The sequence below is a fragment of the Leopardus geoffroyi genome, chromosome B1, assembly GCF_018350155.1.
Source record: "Leopardus geoffroyi isolate Oge1 chromosome B1, O.geoffroyi_Oge1_pat1.0, whole genome shotgun sequence".
NCBI classification, from domain to species: Eukaryota; Metazoa; Chordata; class Mammalia; order Carnivora; family Felidae; genus Leopardus; species Leopardus geoffroyi.
Genome location: NC_059327.1, coordinates 74,126,851 through 74,146,885, shown reverse-complemented (window position 1 = coordinate 74,146,885; position 20,035 = coordinate 74,126,851). Strand labels below are relative to the sequence as shown.

General features: G+C 43.1%; 1 protein-coding gene across 7 annotated transcripts in view; it reads left to right on the top strand.

Annotated features, from left to right (window-relative positions):
* TRIM2 (tripartite motif containing 2) overlaps positions 1 to 20,035 on the top strand; it is a 160,936-nt gene that overhangs the window by 39,107 nt on the left and 101,794 nt on the right. Inside the window, exon 1 of one of the 7 annotated variants that reach the window (XM_045465363.1) lies at positions 1,328 to 1,452. The exons of 5 other annotated variants lie outside the window; for them this stretch is intronic. In XM_045465363.1, the coding sequence (XP_045321319.1) occupies positions 1,423 to 1,452 (30 nt within the window). In that variant the 5' untranslated portion in view covers positions 1,328 to 1,422. Of the gene's footprint in view, positions 1 to 1,327; positions 1,453 to 20,035 lie in introns of those variants that run through there. One more of the 7 variants, XM_045465368.1, reaches the window with a different exon arrangement.

Below are 20,035 nucleotides of genomic sequence, written 5' to 3'. Positions count from 1 at the left end.
GGCTCTGGGCTGATGGCTCAGAGCCTGGAGCCTGTTTCCGATTCTGTGTCTCCCTCTCTCTCTGCCCCTCCCCCGTTCATGCTCTGTCTCTCTCTCTCTGTCCCAAAAATAAATAAACGTTGAAAAAAAAAATTTTAAATAATGAGACCGTTCCAAATGGTAATGACTGTACTTTTCTCAAAGTTTGTATGGCTATAATTTATGTAATGCCACAAATCAAGCAAATAGCTCTTAACTTTATTTTTACCTCAGTGTGTTATTTAGAAATCATATGAAGAAAAAAGCCACAGTTTATTTTCTTGTTCTTGGTTATTATCGTAGGGTATTGAAAGGTTCAGCAGGCATAGTATTGCTTTAAAAGCAGAATTTAGAGGGGCGCCTAGGTGGCTCAGTCAGTTAAGCGTCTAACAGCAGAATTTAGAGGGGTGCCTAGGTGGCTCAGTCAGTTAAGCATCTGACTTCAGCTCAGGTCAAGATCTCACAATTTATGGGTTCGAACCCTAAGTCGGGCTCTGTGCTGAGAGCTCAGAGCCTAGAGCCTGCTTCAGATTCTATGTCTCCCTCTCTCTGTCTCTGCCCCTTCCCCATTCATGCTGTCTTTCTCTCCCTCAAAAATAAACATTAAAAAAAAAAAAAAAAAAACAGAATTTAGTTAAGATCCAGAGAGAGAAAAAAGCCGTAGCTATCCTGCCTTCTTCCAAATACACTGAACTAACTTCTGCTTTGTTTGCATATGATTAAGTGAGCACTTAAGAAATGACTGTGAGCCGTTTATATTTGGGGATTAAAATGAGCCTATTTCTCTGGATTCTTGAAGACCTACCACTCAAATCCAACATTTTCTCAGTAGAGGTAACGAATGCTTCTTATCAGACACTTGATTCAACAAAATAAGTATGTCGTAAATTCACCTTCCTGGGACTTTGTTCTTTGGTTCGAAAACTCCTATCCACCTCAATAAACGGTACATTTATTAACACCAGAAGAAGGAAGACGGCTAATACAACACAATGTTTGTGACTTTTAAAATGTATATTATTACGTGTGAGGCATACAGACTCTTCCTTGAAATTGGTCTGCAGGCAGTAATTAAACTTTTCAACTCGGACTCCTTTCCTGTTGCTGGGCTATAAAGATGAGGACTTGGCCCTTTCTATTTGACTCTCTCTCAGATTCTCAGTTTCCCCGACTTCAGAATGAAACATAATATCTTAAGCTAACAGAGCCCAGAGAGGCTAACCATTGGCTCCCATTGTCCCCTGATACTGCAGCCCCGCCCCTTTGGCTTGTGCTGACAAGCTGTTTATATTTTTGTAAGGGCCACCCTTTAACTCAGCAGCCTGATGACTATAATGGGCCCAATTGTCTGTGGGCTGCAGAGAGCTGAGTCCCCACATCCGAGGAGGCTGGGGCCAGTCTCTGATGCACAGGAGTAGCCGTTATGGAACACGGGTAAGGATGATTCTGAGTGTATGATGCTGCTTTTTCTGGGCTTGCTGCTTATTAATCCTGGGCACTGTTTGAGAGAAACAAGTTGTGACTGAGTTGCTAGCTTTCTCTTGGTGTTCATTTTTGGCCTGCTAACAACGGAAGGAGAAGATCATTTCTCCGAGATTTGCTGACAAAGCTCATAGTGATCCTGGTCAACCCAGGCAAGAAGTGCGCAGAGAAGCCAAAAAGTGGGGAAGAGACGCAAATGGGTTTGACAGCAAAGCAACATGAAGAGGCAAAGCCCACGGCCGCTTCAGCGATGTTGTGAGACTCAGAGGCTGTTTTATTTCCTAACTGAAGAGTTCAGTTAGGAGCCTGGCCCTGCCACTGTGGGGTTTCTGTAAGCCAGCTGTTAGCCCATGTAACTCCGTCGACCCTGTTTGAAGGGGTCTAATATCTGCTGGTATTCTCAAAGGGCAAACCATAGTAGTCTTGTATGTCATAAATAGTTCTATTCAGAAATGTGGGAACAGTTGAGAGCTGGCAGGCTGTAAAGTTTTACTGCCCATAAAAGTATTCAAAGGGTACTATGGCCGTCTGCAGCGGGGCTCAGGAATGAAGGAATAGCCCCAGGCAATTAGAGCATTTGTCCTTGACAACCCAAGAGAGAAGTCAGTGGAGCCAGAAGACGCCATGTGAGGGGGGGGGGGGGAGCCTGAAATGGGCTTAGCCAGCCCATCTAGGGGTTCTTTCTGGTTTCTGGCTTGGAAGCAAATGAGTGAGGGTGGAAAACTGCTTGGACTCCAGTCTTTGTGCCGGGTTTCATCAGCCCAGATGCCCCTTTTAGTGCTAAGACCCCCTTCATGGCTCAGGGGGGCTCAGGAGGCCAGGGAGGGGGTGTGCTGTGTTTCGGCCCATGACGGGGAGGGGCCGGAACAGCTGGAGCCTTGGGAATTGCTTTGGGAATAACTGCCTGCTGCTGAATGGAAAATCACCTATGGAAGCTCTGATCGGGGAATTTTGTCCTGTCCTTTCTGTTGAACCTCACGCTGTGAAATCAGTGATCTCACCATCAGTGTTTGATACGAACAAGAGCCTGAAAAACTGAAGAAGTGGGGTTTAACTTTTAGAGAACATAAAGGTGAATCATGGGACTTTCAGACATCTAGTGCTTTGTAAATCTTCCCGCCTCTCTGCATCCCTAGAATTTGTATTTATTATTTAGATACACTGCATTAAAGACATGTTTTGGGGCTCCTGGAGGAATGAAGTCAGATGCAGAGGCTGTTTTTTAAGTGAATTTGACTCAAAGTAACCTGAATGTTTCAGCTCAGTGTATGAAAATACCAGGTGATATCTTTTTCTTTCTTTTTTCTTTCTTCTTCTTTTTTTTTTCATATTTATTTATTTTGAGAGACAGAGCAAGTGGGGAAGGGGCAGAGAGAGAGCGAAACAAAGGATGCGAAGTAGGCTCTGCACTGACAGCAGAGAGCCTGATGAGAGGCTGGAACTCACAAACAGTGAGATCATGACCTGAGCTGAAGTCTGACCCTTCACTGGACCGGCTGAGCCCCCCCAGGTGCCCCTACCAAGTGGTTTCTAAGTGAAACCATGGTGTCCTTCAGTGAACTGAGAGCCCAGGAAAGGGGGATGAGTTGTCCTGTGGGTGGTTTGTGAAGGGACAGAACTTCTGACTGCCAGCCCAGGGGAGTGGAGGCTCAGCAGGGAGAGGACAGGGCTGCCTCAAGCCACATAAACCCTGGCCTCCTTCACAGTGGAGTGTTCTCCATTCCCACTGGACAAGCACCCCCACATGGCAAGACGGCAAAATGAGGAAGAACAAAGAAGAGGCCTGGTGAGAGGGAAGATGGGGTGAATTCCAGGAGACCCCGCAAGGCACAAAGACAGCTCCTCTCTAGCTTCTATCAGCATGTGGGCAGGCCAGGCTCCTGGAATTTCAGGTGCAGAATTTACATAAACTAATGTTAACATAGGAGATTTACAATAACAAATAATGTTCTTCTAGAGCTTTTACATACTGAGGATGCTTCTCATGGGCCCAAGAAATAAAAACAAAACAAAACAAAACAAGCATATATGGATGAAATGCTATGACAATGGCAATATTAATGGTTATGACAGCTACCATTTATTGAACACTTACTATGTGCTAGGCCTTTATCTCACTCAGTCCTCACCAAATCCTTAAAGTCCTCACCAAGGACCTTAATGGTCCTCATTTTACAGAGAAGGGAACTGAGGCAGAGAGGGTAAGTAACTTGCATAAAGTCACACAGCCAGTAAGTGACCTGAATTGTGAGTCACTAGGAAGGTATACAGTATATAAGCTTGTGTTAGGAAGTGAGGATTTCCTGTGGAATATAGCTGGCACTTATATTCATAGCTTTTCAGGAATTCATCTAGTCATGGCCACCAAAATGTGGCCTCCCGTGAAGCTAATTGGCAATTGGGAGGGAAAGCCAAGAACAACTTCCTTTAAATGGGTAAGAGTGCTGAAGCATAACGGTCTAGCCCCGCTGAGTTAACAGCCAGGAAGGGCCAGCTTAGGGGAGGCATTTGGGGCCTGGCCCTGCCACACGGGTGGGTCCGTGCTGCATGGTGTGGTGCCCCAAGAAGGACAACACACAGAAGCAGACACTCAAGAAGACAGGGGTTGAAAGAAAAACCTTTGATTCAGACACACCTGGCTGAAGCCTCACCTTATTACTTGTATAATCTTGGGAAAGGTGCCTCTTTCCTCTAAGCGTCTGCTTCCCCAGCTAGGTGGTGGGGGCGACGATGTCTGCGTCACTGGACCATCATGACCATGTGACTTGAAAAATATGCTTCTTATTTTCTCAGGAGGTAACACATTCAAGTCTGTTATTTTATACAACAGGCAGGTACACATTTCTTAGGTGATCCTTTGGATGTTTGAAGATAATTAGAAAATGAGTTAAACAGACACTGTTTTCTAGAGGCAAACATTGGAGACAGCTAGAAAAGAATAGCTGTGGGGCGCCTGGGTGGCTCAGTCGGTGAATTTAGCTCAGATCATGATCTCACGGTTCATGAGTTCAAGCCCTGCATTGGGCTCTGCACTGGTGGTGCAGAGCCTGCTTGGGATTCTCTTGCTCTGCCTTTCTCTCTGCCCCTTCCTCACTTGCACTTTCTCTCTCTCTCTCTCCCAAAATAAATAAATAAACTTTTAAAAATTCTTAAAAAAAAAAAAAAAAAGAGAGAAAGGAAAAAACAAAACAAAACAAAACAGCTCTCAGTAGCCTGGGATCCACTGCTCCGGGTGCGTGGTCACAAGTGCTAGTCTCACGTTTTCTTATTCTCTGCCCACCCTCTGGCTGTTGTAAGACCCACACAGCATCTGTACCCTGGTGGCAGCTCTTGTTAGGCCAGATGCTCACAGAAGTGGTGCTGGGGGCTCCTCATATTCAGAGACATGCAGGGCTAGGAACACAGATGGCATCATGTTCATTCCTCTCTCTCCGTCTGCTTTCTTCCTCTTCCTCCCTTCCTCACTCAAACATTTACTGGTCACTAGTTACCATATGCTAGTCTCTGGGGATACAGAGCTCAAAACCATGGTGTTGGCCCTAGAGGAAGTCACAGTCTGTTGAAGAACTCCACTGGGGCAGAGTTACAACAGATATATATGGTGCTGGGGGAGAGAGCACTCTTAGCCAGACTTGGGACATCAGTGAGAGCTCTGTGGAGGAAAGGATGATACTAGAAGTGAGGGAACCTGGAAGACTGCGGAAGACTGGCCCAAATGGAGGTGGAGGCAAGGGCGACTGGTGTCAGCAGTTTCTGATTCAGCTGGTCAGTGGCGGTTCTTGTGGATAGCAGTGTGCCAGGGTTGGAAGCCATTGAGTCAAGGGGATCAGCATGTGCAAAGGTCCAGGTGCAGGGGACAGGATTCAGGGAACAACCAGTTGTTTGGTCTGGTTGAAACCCAGCATGTGAGCGAATGAGTGATCTTGGGTGAGATGGAACTGACAGGAAACGGAGCCAAAGAGAATTGTCTTACAAGGATGAAGCAGGTGTGGCAAGGTCTCGACAGTTGTTTAATCTTGAGCACGGAATATTCAGGGATCCATTGTGCTATCATGTCTACGTCTGTGTTTGTTAAAAATTTTCATGGTAAGTTCTATGAAAAGTAGAATATCCCAGGGGATATTCTGGGTGGCTCAGTCGGTTGGGCGTCCAACTTCAGCTCAGGTCATGATCTCACGGTCCGTGAGTTTGAGCCCCGCGTCAGGCTCTGTGCTGACAGCCCAGAGCCTGGAGCCTGCTTTGGATTCTGTGTCTCCCTCTCTCTCTGACCCTCCCCTGTTCATGCTCTGTCTCTCTCTGTCTCAAAAATAAATAAACATTAAAAAAAATTAAAAAAAAAAAAAAGAATATCCTGTACATGCATCAAGACCAGAACGTAGCTTGAGGTGCCTGGGTGCTTTGGATTCTCTCTCTCTCTCTCTCTCTCTCTCTCTCTCTCTCTCTCTCTCTCTGCCCCTTCCCTGCTCACACACACTCTCTCTCAGAATAAACAAACTAATTAATTAAAAAAAAAAAAAAAAGACCAGAACATAGCTTAAACAGAGCTGAACTTCAATCACAGGTCTACTGGTTTCCGGTGGCTAATGAAGACTTTGGGAAGTTCCTTAACCTCTCCAGGTCTCCTTTTCCTCACCTGAACATGGGAATAATAATCACATCTACCTTATTGGGCTTTTATGAGGATTGAAAGGATAGGGGCCCCTGGGTGGCTCAGTCAGTTAAGCAACTGTCTTTGGCTCAGGTCATGATCTCATGGTTCGTGAGTATGAGCACAGAGCCCGCTTTGGATCCTCTGTCCACCTCTTTCTCTGCCTCTCCCCTGCTCACACTCTCTCTCAAAAATAAATAAACATTAAAAAAAAAGAAGAAGAAGAAGAAGAAGAAGGGGCGCCTGGGTGGCTCAGTCAGTTGAGCGTCCAACTTCAGCTCAGTTCATGATCTCACAGTCCGTGAGTTCGAGCCCCACATCAGACTCTGTGCTGATAGCTTGGCGCCTGGAGCCTGTTTCAGATTCTGTGTCTCTCTCTCTCTCTCTCTGCCCCTCCCCTGCTCATGCTCTGTCTCTCTCTGTCTCAAAAATAAATAAAAACATTAGAAAAAAATTTTAAATAAAAAAAAGAAGAGGGGCGCTTGGGTGGCTCAGTCAATTGAGAGTCTGACTCTTGATTTCAGCTCAGGTTATGATCTTGCAGTTTGTGAGATCTTGCCCCACATCAGGCTCTGTGCTGACAGCACCAAGCCTGCTTGGGATTCTCTCCCTCCCCCTCCTTCTTTTCCCGCACTTGAGTTCGCACTCTCTTTCTCTCTCTCTCTCTCTCAATATAAATAAATAAACATTAAAAAGAAGAAGAAGAAGAAGAAGAAGAAGAAGAAGAAGAAGAAGAAGAAAGGCTAGAACATGGAGAATGCCCTCCATAGTATTTGTCATGGAGGCATCCCTTTTCCCTCACAGATAGATCATCTCATTCATTCTGATGGCAGTTTCTAGATGATGCTCTACAGGGTGCCAAGCAGAGAGCATTTAAATGTTCTGTAAGTTACAGAAGCGTGAACCTGCAAGGCAAGGTTTGGAGCTGGGAGCAAATCTGGGGCACTGGTGGAGAGTGAAGAATATATCCACACCGTAGGCTGGCGTGTGTAAGTTTAGAAGGCTTAGCCCCTGCAGATGGCTAAGGAATAGAGAGCATGGTGACTTCTGTAAGTGGAGTGGTGGAACACCAATTTCATTCATAATCCCTTATATTCCATGTATCTTTCTGTCTCCTTAAATTTTCAAATGCGGCACATTCACACCATCATGTACACTTAATAGGCGTGCTATTTTGTCATCTAGGATGTTAAAGGGACCCCTCAAAAAAGATGGAGGGTGAATCTGGGATTGCATGCTCTGGGGAACCCCGGGAGCCATTTAGACACACATATCTCACCTCAAGTGGCACCTGCTGGGAACCCTGTCCCTTGTCACACCTGCAGTCCTGTTCAGCTTTTCAAGGAGAACGGTTCCTGGTTTGTAGGTCTTTAACTACCAGGTGTGTTTACTCTTCTCAGTCTGCACTTTCTAGCCCCGTACCTGACAAGTTGACACTGAGGGAAAGGCACACTTCACATTTTGCAGCTGTTGTGCAAATAGAACTTCAGTGACATTACTCAAACAGTTGACTCTAGAAACCACAAGGGGCCAAAGGGCCAGCCCCTGACTTTACAAATATCAGCTATGCTCCTTGACACCAGTCTGGATCTAACTTGGAAAGTGCTGCATATTCCTTAAGGGGTATGTAGGAGGAAAACATTTAAATCTGCAGCACCCTTAAAGCCTCAGTGTAAACTCAGGGCTGGCAGTTTCCAATGTGTGTTCGTTGAAGTGTTAAAGAGCTAAATAAATATATCCTAACTGGGATCCCACGGGGGACCCTCCAAGGATGGAGTTCTCACTGCTTGGGAACTTCCTTCCCCCAACCTGTCTGCTCTTCCCAGAGGGTTAAAACACAATTTAAACTGAAGTTTAAAGCTGTAACCTGACCACAGAACTATATGCCACAAAGAGCACTGTGTGTTTTCCAAGATAGTTTCAAATCATAGTTTCTCAAGGTCTTCCCAGTTGCAACATTGGATGACTTAATTTTATTTTTTTACTTTTTATTCTTAAAGATACTGTTTTTAAGTAGTCTCTACGCCTAACATGGGACTCAAACTTACAACCCTGAGATCAAGAATCACATGTTCTACCAACTGAGCTAGCCAGACACCCCTGGATGACTTAATTTAATTTAATGTAATTTTTTAAAGTTTTATTTTATTTATTGAGGGGGGGAGGGGCAGAGAGAGAGGGAGAGAGAGAGAATCCCAAGCAGGTTCTGCACTGTCAGCACAGAGTCTAACTCAGGGCTTGAAGTCATGAACTGTGAGATCATGACCTGAACCGAAATCAAGAGCCAGATACTTAACCGGCTGAGCCATCCACGTGCCCCGGGATGAATTAATTTTAAATACAGGAGCTTTAAGCAAAAGGCACAAGTCCCATGAAATCTGCCACACTGGCTCCTTCTAGAACCCTCAGGTGCCTCACCAGCAACTGGCAATAATTGCATTTCCAGGGACACCCAGAAGAGCTAAATCTATTTAATATGTCACTGACATACAGGTTCTTCCACTGGGGACCAAGCAACAAGAACTAAGGTTCTCAAGACATTTGATCCCTGACCTGCACTCTTAACTGGATGATTCTATTTTAAGAGCATTTTTAACAACAAAAACACAGCGGTGATCAGTGTTTTTTGTTTTGTTTTGTTTTGTTTTGTTTTTACAAACGTGGCCCCTTTATCCCCTCAGCGAGGAGAACTATTGTGTCTTCTGGAGACTCTCTGTGGTCTGGGCATGCTAGGGGCACAGCATAAATATCAATGAATGCTGGTTCATTACAAAAAGAAAATGGAAAGACCCTATAAGGTAGCAGTGACTCTACAAGCCCCAGAAGCCTAGTTGGAACTGTGGCAAGGAAAGATAGTGACAAAGCCTGAACAAAGCAGCTCTCTTCCCACACTCAACGCATGTAAGGAACCAAGGGGTGTCATTGTCGGAGCTGTTACTGGAGGGCTGGATAGGGCAATGGCAGCGCCCAGTCTTCCCCATTGCTGTCCAGGGGTATTCAGGGAATACTGGCCTCCAGCGGGAAGCTTCCTTCTCGCTGATAGCAAGGGGACATGAAGTCAGGGTGGAATAAGGCTTGGTGACCTTTGTCCTATCCAGGAATCGGGATTACCGGGTCAGAGGAATGTCTCGATAACATGTGAACTTCCAAGGCTGGATGTAAAACTGCTCCTTTAGGACAAAAGCATGTCCGGCTTGTGTCCACACTCGCACTGAGAGCTTTAAAAGTGGGGTGAGGGTCACTTTTGAGCAGCCCCCAGTTATTTCTGTGGAATCTGTGCAGGCCTCCTCCCTGAGTGGCTGTAAATCTCTATTCCCTCTCCGTCAGTCCCTGGAAAGCCCAAAGCAAGTAGAGAAGAGGGGCAGGGAGAAGAAAAGTGGTGGGAGGGCTGGAGATTAGGAAAACCATATCGACTCCCCGCCCCCCGCAACTCATTTGTTGCTGTGGTGGTGGGAGTTTTTGTTTGGGGAACTTTTTTTTTTCCTTTTAGTCAAAGCAGTGCGTTCTGGTGCTGCCCGGGGAACAGCTCTTTCCAGTTCCTTCACATGGTAATTGTGCACGTAGCCTCCAGGCCTAGGCTTGTATCCGTAAGTCCCTCTATCAATTCCAGGAGGGATTTAGGTTTTGTTCCATTCACCTTCTCCTCCCAGAGCACGTACTTTCTCAGCGGGTGACTGGAAAGCTGTGTGCCTGTGATGTGTCACCAGGCAATCAGGCTACAACACTTCAACTTAAAATGGAGAGGACTAACACTGCTTAAGGCACTGACTGTATACCAGGGACTGTTCTAAGTGCTTTATGTTTATGAGCCAGTTAATGCTCCCAAGATAGGTACTCTTACTCTCTATTTTCACATGAGGAAACTGAGGCTCAGAGAGTTAAGAAAGTTCTCCAAGGTCCCACAGCTGGTTAGGGGGAGGCTGGCATTCGCTCTCCAGAGCCTGTGGTTTTAACCCCCTACACCGTACCCCCAGGGGTGCATTATATTTTTTTGGATGGATGCATAAGAGTGTATGCATTCATTCCCCTATTCCCGGTCATTTAACTTCTTTCAAAGTTCTTTCTATTATAGATAATGCTATGATGAATGGTTTTGTAATCATAACGAATAGTTCTTAACAAATGTTAACTTGCTGTGTGACAGGCACTGTTTCAAGCTCTTTATGCAACTCTTCGTAACAACCTACTATTACTACCATGCAACAGATGAGGAAAGCAAGGCACAGAGCAGTTGGTTCAATATTGTGTCCCAGATTGCATAGTTAGGAAGTAATAGAGCTATTCCAGAGCTACTGCCCTGGACAATGATGCTGTCTGGACAATTACTCTGATCACACCTCTGATACTGCTTCGAGGAAAACATTGTAAGCTGGGACGACTAGGGCCTTAACACATGAATATTTTTAAGGATCTGGAAACATACCCTTAAACTCATTTCCAGTAACACTGGGTGGCTATGCTAATTTGTGTTCCCATGAACACTGTGCAATTGATTAAGGAATCGAAGTTAGATAAGGCCCTGGTGAATGGAGATGGCCCTCTAGCCCCTGGACAATGTTTTCATAAACCTTTTAAGCTTTTGTGGGCTGATCTAGGCACTTACTATAGTTAATAATAGTTTTGTGAAAAAATGTATCTAGCTCAAAACTGCATCTGGAAAGGGGCATCTGATAATATTCTATTTCTTGATCTGGATGGTGCTCACCCTGTTGTGGTTCCTTTGTGATAATTCATTCAGCTGTTGCCTTAGGACTTGTGCACTTTCCTGTTTGTAATTTATACTTATTAAAAGTTTAATTTTAAAACAAGAATCTATGTATCAAATATGTATATTTTGGATGTTAGGCACAGAATGCTTTGAAATCTATTGTAAAGAATAAGAAAATGAATTGTCACCATATTTTCTCCTCATGTTGGATAAAAGGACATTTTTAAGGAAACATTTCCATGGTTTCTTTTTTCCTAATCACTAATGCAAATATTGAAAAGACACTGAATTACAATAGTCCTAAGAAGTATGGTTCTAAAAAAGCCCTTTGCTTCTTTTTGTTGTTTTTGTTTTGTCCAAGTAAGATTTTGTTTGAAGCTTCAAAAACATGACAGGTATTTAAAATATGCAGAATTTAGGATGAATGAGTTTTTGGCAAGGACCTGAGAACAATTATTAAGACCCCAGAGAGAATTATTCTCTTTCCGTCTCGGCTTTCTAATATGGTTTTCCTTAATACTTGGTTTTGAAGTCGTGCATGGTTCTGTGATGTGGCCTGATGCCCCTGCTGAGTAATGTCCCTGGAGACTCAGGAACATCTTTCCATGGCTAATGCATCAGCTCAAGAAGGTCAATATATCATCATGAAAACTTGGTAAGAGAGTATGCTTTTACTCTCATGGAAGCCAGTAGCAATTTCCTTGTCAGATTCCCAACTGTTTTGAAATATTATTTTAGTGCTTATTTCCCTCTGCTGATTTTATATTTGATCTAAAGTGAATTGTTTAGCCCCATTCAGTTTCTTAGTCCCTGGACACCAGTTGTAATTTTTATCAGTTTTCATTCGCCTGCCACAGGGGATTTAAGCAGATGCAGAATGAGAGGGTATCTTGTGCCTTTTATGACAAGACAAAAAGAGACATGCTTCCCAATTCTTCCTTTATTTACTACACCCCAAATGACCTCACCGTGAGATTCTGTGAGTTCTTTGATGAGGTTACGAATATTCCCTTGTTTAGGCTGTTTTTTAATGTTTATTTTTAAGAGAGGAGGGAGAGGAGACAGAGTGTGAGTGGGGAAGGAGCAGAGAGAGCAGGGGACACAGAATCCGAAGCAGGCTCCAGGCTCTGAGCTGTCAGCACACAGCCTGATGCGGGTCTCAAACTCACAAACCTGTGAGATCATGGTCTGAGCTGAAGTTGGACAGTTACCCGACTGACCCACCCAGGAGCTCCTCTTCCATTTCTACCTAACATGTTACCTAACATCTTAACATTACCTCTGTATTAGTCAGTTCAGCCTGCCGTAACAAAATGCCACAGACAGGGTGGTTTAAACAACAGAAATTTATTTTCTCAGAGTTCTGAAAGCTGGAAGTCTAAGATCTAGCTACCTGCATGGTCAGGTTCTGGTGAGGCATCTAGTCTAGGTTTGAAGACAGCACTTGTGTCCTCACATGGCCTTTTTACTGTGCACACGAGTGGAGAGAGCTCTGTGTCCCTTCCTCTTCCTGTAAAGACACTAATCCTATTGGATTAGAGTCCCATCCTTGTGACCTCATTTAACCTTAATTATTTCCCCGAGGGCCCTATCCCCAAATATCCCAATATGGAGGTTAGGGCTTCGATGTATGAATTTGGAGTAGGGAGGACACAATTGAGTCTGTAATATTACCACAGTCTATACAATTAAAATTAAGGTGTTTTCCCTTTTGAAGTAGCTCTCTTTCTCTTAGTGTTTCTGTTAAGTGACATTCAATTTTTAAGTTTGTAAAACATTTTTGGGTCTCTGCTAACTGTATATGAGAATCCAGACATAAACAAGACATAGACCCCACTCAAGTAGACTCTTCAAGGAGTTTATAAAGTAAGGAAGTAGATGAATTGCATGCACACATAACCAGAACATTTGGGATGTTAGAAATCCTGTAAGTGAAATTCAGTGTGCTATGGGATTCAGAGGAAGAGAAGACTTTCCTCCAAGGGCCACTATTTGAGCTTCATAATCAGTGACAGGCAGGATTTGGCCTAGGGAAAGTGTAAGAAAAGCCATGCCAGGCCCAGCAGGAACAGACAGCAGGAAGGCAGGAATATACGGTTCACTTGAAACTTAGGAAATCAATAGAGGAACGCTGTGGGGTTTAATCTTACATCAGAGAGGGAGGTTAGGTTCTAAAGTCAGTACTTAACAAGAGAGGCTCAGTGACTAAATGGCCCTTGACAATCTGGACGTATGGTCTCCATACCACCAGTTTGTCCTCTAGTGTTGCAACAGACCACGTTTTCTTTGAGCACCGGATGAAATAGTTGGCTATGTTTAGGGGCTGTCTTGGGGGAGTGGTATCAGGGAGGAGAGATGGGGCAGAGGGAGGGAGAGAGAGAGAGAGAGAGAGAGAGAGAGAGAGAGAGAGAGAGAGGAAAGTGAATGAATGAGATCACACTTACCATGGCAGATGCTTACACAGTGATAAGCATGGGAAAGCCGCGATTGTTGAGAGAATTGCAGATTCTCTCCAAGTTCCCCCCTAAAATAGGCAAAGAACATGAAGTGGAAACTTAAAGGAAATATTAATGAAATGATCATATTTAAAATGTTTCACATCACTAGTGATCAAATAAATATAACTTAAAATTTTTTATTTTTAATTGAAGTATAATTGACATATAATACTATATTAACAAATAAATACAAAATTAAAAACAATGACTTACTATTTTCTCTTTATTGGATTAGTAAATATTTTAAAGTAACACTGTTGGTGAAGGTGTGTATTTCGATTTCATACATTGCTAATGGGAATGTAAGTTGGTATAACTTTGCAAGAAAGTAATTGTGCAATGTTTTACTCTCTTGTGAGCACTAGAAATGTTAATACACCTTGACTTGATAATTCCACTTACAGGAGTCTATCCTGAAAATATAGAGATGTGGACAAAGGTTTGCATTTAGCAATTTCATTGAAGTTTTATTTATAATAGTTGTAAGTTTAGAAACAGTCTAAATGTGAACACTGTGGAAACTGATGGCATGAATGATATATCAATGGCATACTCTCAGTTGTTTAAAAATGTGTTTTCTAATAATTTTACTGATATAAAATGAATTTTATAGGATATGTTCTTTTTAAATTTTTATTTTTTTATTTTCTTTTTATTTTCTAAGATTTTATTTTGTTATTATTTTTAATGTTTATTTATTTTGAGAGAGAGAGAGAGAGAACGAGCAGAGGAGGGGCAGAGAGAGAGAGAGAGAGAGAGAATCCCAAGCAGGCTCCACACCTGTCAGCTCAGAGCCCTACATGGGGCTCTGTCTCACAAACTGTGAGATCATGACCTGAGCCAAAATTAAGAGTCTGTCACTTAATGGACTGAGCCACCCAAGTGCCCCTAGATATTTTATTTTTAAGTAATATCTACACCCAATGTGGGGCTAAAACCCACAACCCCAAGATCGAGAGTCACATGCTCCACTGACTGAGCCAGTCAGGCGCCCCTATAGGATGTGTTTTTTAAAAACAATTTCTCAGGGCACCTGGGTGGCTCAGTCGGCTAAGTGTCCAACTTCAGCTCAGGTCATGATCTTGCAGTTAGTGAGTTCAAGCCCGCATCAGGCTGTGTGCTGACAGCTCAGAGCCTGGCACGTGCTTCAGATTCTGTGTCTCCCTCTCTCTCTGCCCCTCCCCTGCTCATGCTCTTTCTCTCTCTCAAAAATAAAAATAACATTAAAAAATAAATACATAAGTAAATAAATAAATGAAAACAGTTTCTAAAATTTATATACATAGTAAAAAAAGCAAAAGGGAATAAAAGGGGGGGCAATAAATGGTAATGTCATTTACTAATTCTATTCATATTCAAATATATATTAAGTATATTGTATGTCTTGCAATGTATTTATCTGTATTTATCTACAGATAGATTTCTATTTTATTCTGAATGCTTTTCTGAGTTTTCCAAATTTTCTAGAGCATCTAATTGCTTTTTATCTGAAATATGCATTTTAATAAATCCATTTCATCTCTTAGAGCCCAAGCCTACCATTCCATAAGGTATGGTTACTCTAGTAGGAAATGATCTCTCACTTTTCTGTGACTTCCAAATCCATTTTATCACATATGGTCTTGAATTACAGCTGCTTGTACATGTGATTTTCTTCCCAACTAGTGTGGGAGCTACTGGGGAACAGAGATCAGGCTTAGAGGTCCTAAGTTTATAAGCAAAGCCTAGCTCTCCCTACCTTTTCCATAAAGCCACTCCTACTCCTGGAAAAAGTGGGTGAGTTCTTCTTCCCATGAATCCTCAAGACAGTTTTTTATGCTTTTTTTTTTTTAATACTTACTGATTTATTTTGGGAGAGAGAGACACAGAGAGCATGCACATGTGTGCTTGCACACATGTGAGTTGGGGAAGGAGCAGAGAGCGAGGGAGAGAGAGAATCCCAAGCTGACAGCACAGAACCCAAGCGGGGCTTGATCCCACAAGCTGTGAGATCATGACCTGAGCGGAAAGCAAGAGTTGGTTGCTTAACCGACTGAGCCACCCAGGCGCCCCAGTGCCTCTTTAATTCTGCTTTGGATTATAGTTAATTGTGTTTGTCTTGACCCCCTATTCACCATCCAACTTCTTATTACAGGAAATGAATCTCGTTTCTTTTTGTGTCCAGAGAGGTGCCTTGCATAAAGTGTGTGTGCTCAGTAAACATCAGTTGGATTTATGACTGAATGAACACAGGCCCTTTCCAGCTATTTCAAACAGGTGCCTTTTGGTTAGCCCCTACTCTGAATAGTTTTAGGTTGATGTACAGGTGCAGGAGCAAGGAGGTGGGATAAGAAAGCCTACAAAACGAAGGAGACTCAAAGAATTGAGCAGTGGCAGTCATGAAGCCTAATCTATCACAAAAATCTGCCAGGAAATGCGTTCACCTTAGACTTGTGATACCCCCAATAATAGTCTTTTGCTCCTCTCTGGGTCCTGAGAACTTTCTCTGTCAGCTTCACCTTTCATAAACTCCTGAAGATTAATTCCCAAAAGAATTCCATGCTTCCAGTCATAAATTGAACACCACCATAAATTTGTTCTGCACCCAATTTTAGGCCCTAATCCTCCAAATGTGGCCATTAAGAGAAGAGTTTAAAATCAAGGATTGCATAAATATTTTAGAATAAAAAATAAGGAAATAAGTCACAAGATGCAATTCAATTTAATACATTGTGCTCCAAGTTTTTGCAAAGCCTTGTCCCAGACACTGAGGATGATGTAAAGATTAAATAGGACACTGATCTCATTCATAAGATCCCACGTGGTGATGGCAGTGTAACAGAGAGGCAGGGGTAGAGTGGGAGAGGTCTGGAGACAAGGAGGACGTTGCCCAAGACTCCCAAGGTTCTGAGTCAGTACTGGAGAGAGGTGGGAATCATTGGGAGGGCTGCTAGTAGCTATACCTATGTTAGTGGTGGCCATTGATACTTTGGGTCTGTGCCTAGGAAATGTAAAATGTGGGTGGGTGGGATTCACATAGAATAAGAAAGGCTCTAGGAAAAACAAAAACACCCAAAATTTGAAGGCAATATTGGATACAAGATGTGAAATGAGAGAGATTGTTATAGAAAAAAAATAGTAAAGGACTGTATTTAATAGAACTCACTGCACCTGCCACTGTTCTTAGCTACTGACAACAGAAACTACTCTAGTTAGTTTGACCATAAAAGGAGCTTATTAAAAAACATTAGGATATTATCAAGAAAGTGAAAGGAGAACCTACAGAATAAAAAAAATATTTTCAAATCATATATCTGATTAGGGACTTGAATCCAGAATATTAAAGTTCGATAATAAAAGCTACATTTTAAAAAAGTGTTTAATGTTTATTTATTTTTGAGGGAGAGAGAGAGAGAGTGCGAGCGAGGGAGGGACAGAGAGAGGGAGACACAGAATCCGAAGCATGCTCCAGGCTCTGAACTGTCAGCACCAAGCACGACACAGGGCTCAAACCCATGAATTGCGAGATCATGATCTGAGCCAAAGTCGGATGCTTAACTGACTGAGCCACCCAGGTGCCCCAAAAAATAAATTTTAAAAGACAATTAAAAATGGGGAAAGAATGATGGTTATGCAACAATGTGAATTATGTAATGTCACTGCACACATAAAGATGGTTAAAATGGTAAATTCTATGTTATGTATATTTAACTAGAATTTAAAAAAAAAATTTTTTTTTTAATGTTTTATTTATTTTTGAGACAGAGACAGAGCATGAACAGGGGAGGGGCAGAGAGAGAGAGGGAGACACAGAATCCGAAACAGGCTCCAGGCTCTGAGCTGTCAGCACAGAGCCTGATGCGGGGCTTGAACTCACAGACCGCGAGATCATGACCTGAGCCGAAGTCGGACGCTCAACCGACTGAGCCACCCAGGCACCCCTAACTACAATTTTTAAAATTACTTTTTTTAAACGTGTGCAAAAGATTTTCATGGATATATCCTCAAAAAAGATACACAAATGGCCAATAAATACACGAAAAGATACGGGACACTATTAGTCATTAGGGAAATGCAATCTAAACCACAACGAATACCACTTCACACCCACTAGGAAATTGGAACCCTCGTAGATTACTAGTGGTAATGTGAAATGGTGTAACTTATTTGGAAAATAGTCTGGCAGTTCCTCAAAATATTAAACATAGAACTTCCAAATGACCCCATAATTCTACTCTTAGATATATATCCAAGAGAAAAGAAAATATATGTCCAAACAAAAAATTGTACGCAAATGTTCATAGCAGCCATAGTCGTACTAGCTGGAGAGTGGAAACAAACCACATGTCCATCAAATGATGAATGGATAAACAAAATGTGGTGTGGTTGTGCCGTGGAATATTATTTGGCCATAAAAAGGAATGAAGTACTGGTACATGGTGCAATATGGATAATCCTTGAAAATTTGCTAAGTGAAAGAAGTCAAACACAAAAGGCTACAAATTATAGGATTCCATTTATTTATTTATTTTAATTTTTTTTTTTTTTTGAGAGAGAGACACCAAGTTCAAGTGGGGGAGGGGCAGAGACAGAGGGAGACACAGAATCCAAAGCAGGCTTCAGACTCTGAGCTGTCAGCACAGAGCCCGACGTGGGACTCGAACTCATGAACTGTGAGAACATGACGTGAGTTGAAGTGGGCTGCTCAACCGACTGAGCCACCCAGGCGCCCCTAGGATTCCGTTTATATAAAATGTCAGAATAAGCAAATCCATAGAGATAGAAAGTGAATTAGTGGTCACCAGGGACCTAGAGGAGGGTGGAATGGGGAGTGACCACTTGTCTATATGAGATTACTTTCTGGGGTGATGAAAATGCTCTGGAACAGATGGTGGTGAAGGTTGCACAACTTTGTGAACAGACTAAAAACCACTGAATTGTACACTTAAATAGCTGAATTTTATAGTATGTAAATTCTATCTCAATAAAGCTATTCTACTAAAAAAGAAGAATATTAAGTGGCTCAGAGAATCTCCAAGAAATCTAGAGAATCAGGCTTGGAGGCTACTCAGCAAAGAATAATGCCTAAATTATACCACCAGAGGGTTCCAGAATGAGCCTTGGTTCTGCTGTGACCATGGCCACTGCAAACTGTCTAGTGGACCTTTGCCCCCTGCTGGCCCTGAGGGTCCATATGTCTCTACCAGGTTCTACCACTGAAAATGGCTTCTTTGGGGTCTGTTTTCTCCTACTGCCTCATCCCAACTGAAGTCTAATGTCTATCCATACAATTGCCAGAGCCTACATCACAGTTTCAAGCCCTATCTGCAAGGGAGGCTGAGAAAGTGGCTTGGGCATGGAAGGCATGACTCAAACAGATGTCCACTATACCAGGCTTCTCTCGATGGGTTTGCTCAGACAATGGTTTTACGGTCATAAGATGTTGGAGTTAAGTGGGTCCTTTGATGTTCGTCTACCAGTCTGACCATTTGGTCCAACGACTGCAATAATGCCAAAGGCAATGGGCAATTTCTAGCTTTATCTTTCCTGGCTTTTTAAGCATTTGGCGATGTTAATCAGTCCTTTTAAAAACACTTCTCTTCCATGTGTGTGGGCCATCCCTCACGTACCTTTCTAATCGGTTTTCTCTGTTTCCGTTCAGAGCTGTTCTCTTTGCACTGAAAGCTGATATTTCTCCTCATCAACATGTTCAGCCCTCTTTTTTTTTTTTTAATGTTTGTTTATTTTTGAAAGAGAGAGAGAGAGCACAAGTCAGGGAGGGGCAGAGAGAGAGACACACACACGGAATCCGAAGCAGGCTCCAGGCTCCCAGCAGTCAGCCCAGAGCCCGACGTGGGGCTTGAAGTCAAGAGCCGTGAGATCAATACCTGAGCCGAAGTCGGGCACTTAACTGACTGAGCCACCCAGGTGCCCCCCAATCCTGCTCTTAATAACTCAATCCAAATAGTGTGAATGTGATAGATTAAATTATCCCCCTGAAATTCATACATCGAAGTTCTAACCATCACTGATCTCAGAATGTTAGGGTGGGTCCTGACAGACTGATGTCCTGACAGAATGATGTCATATGACTGATGTCCTTACAGAAAGGGGGAAACTTAGATACCCTCACGCAGGGACAATGCTATGTGAAGACTGGAGTTATGCAGCCACAAGCCAAGGAACTACCAGAAGTGAAGTAGAGTCCCGGAACAGATCCTTGCTTCACACTGTCTGAGGGAGCATCGTCCTGTTGGATATCTAGCCCCCAGAAGCCTGAGACAGTAAATTTCAGTTGTTGAAGCCACTCAGTCTGTGGTACTTTGTTATGGCAGTCCTAGAAAATGAGGTGAATTTTATTCCTCTATTTACCTTTTACTTATAGGTGGACAACTGTCTCGTCTGTATTGCTAGCCCATAACACCCCAAATACCTTACAGATCCCTGGGGCTGAATGCCTGCTCGGATATTCGCATTTGGATATCCTACAGAAACCACAGAGTCAGCTTGTCTAAACTCAACTCATCAGTCTCCCACTTGTTCCTCCTCCCTCATTTCTCTGACCTGGCAGATGGTACTCTCCATCCACCCTGGTGGGCATGTCAGAACCTGGGTGATAGCCCACAGCTGCACTCCCCTGCCTGTTTCCAGGCATGATATCCTAAAGGTTTCACCTCTCTCCCATCTTTGGAGTCCTTCCCA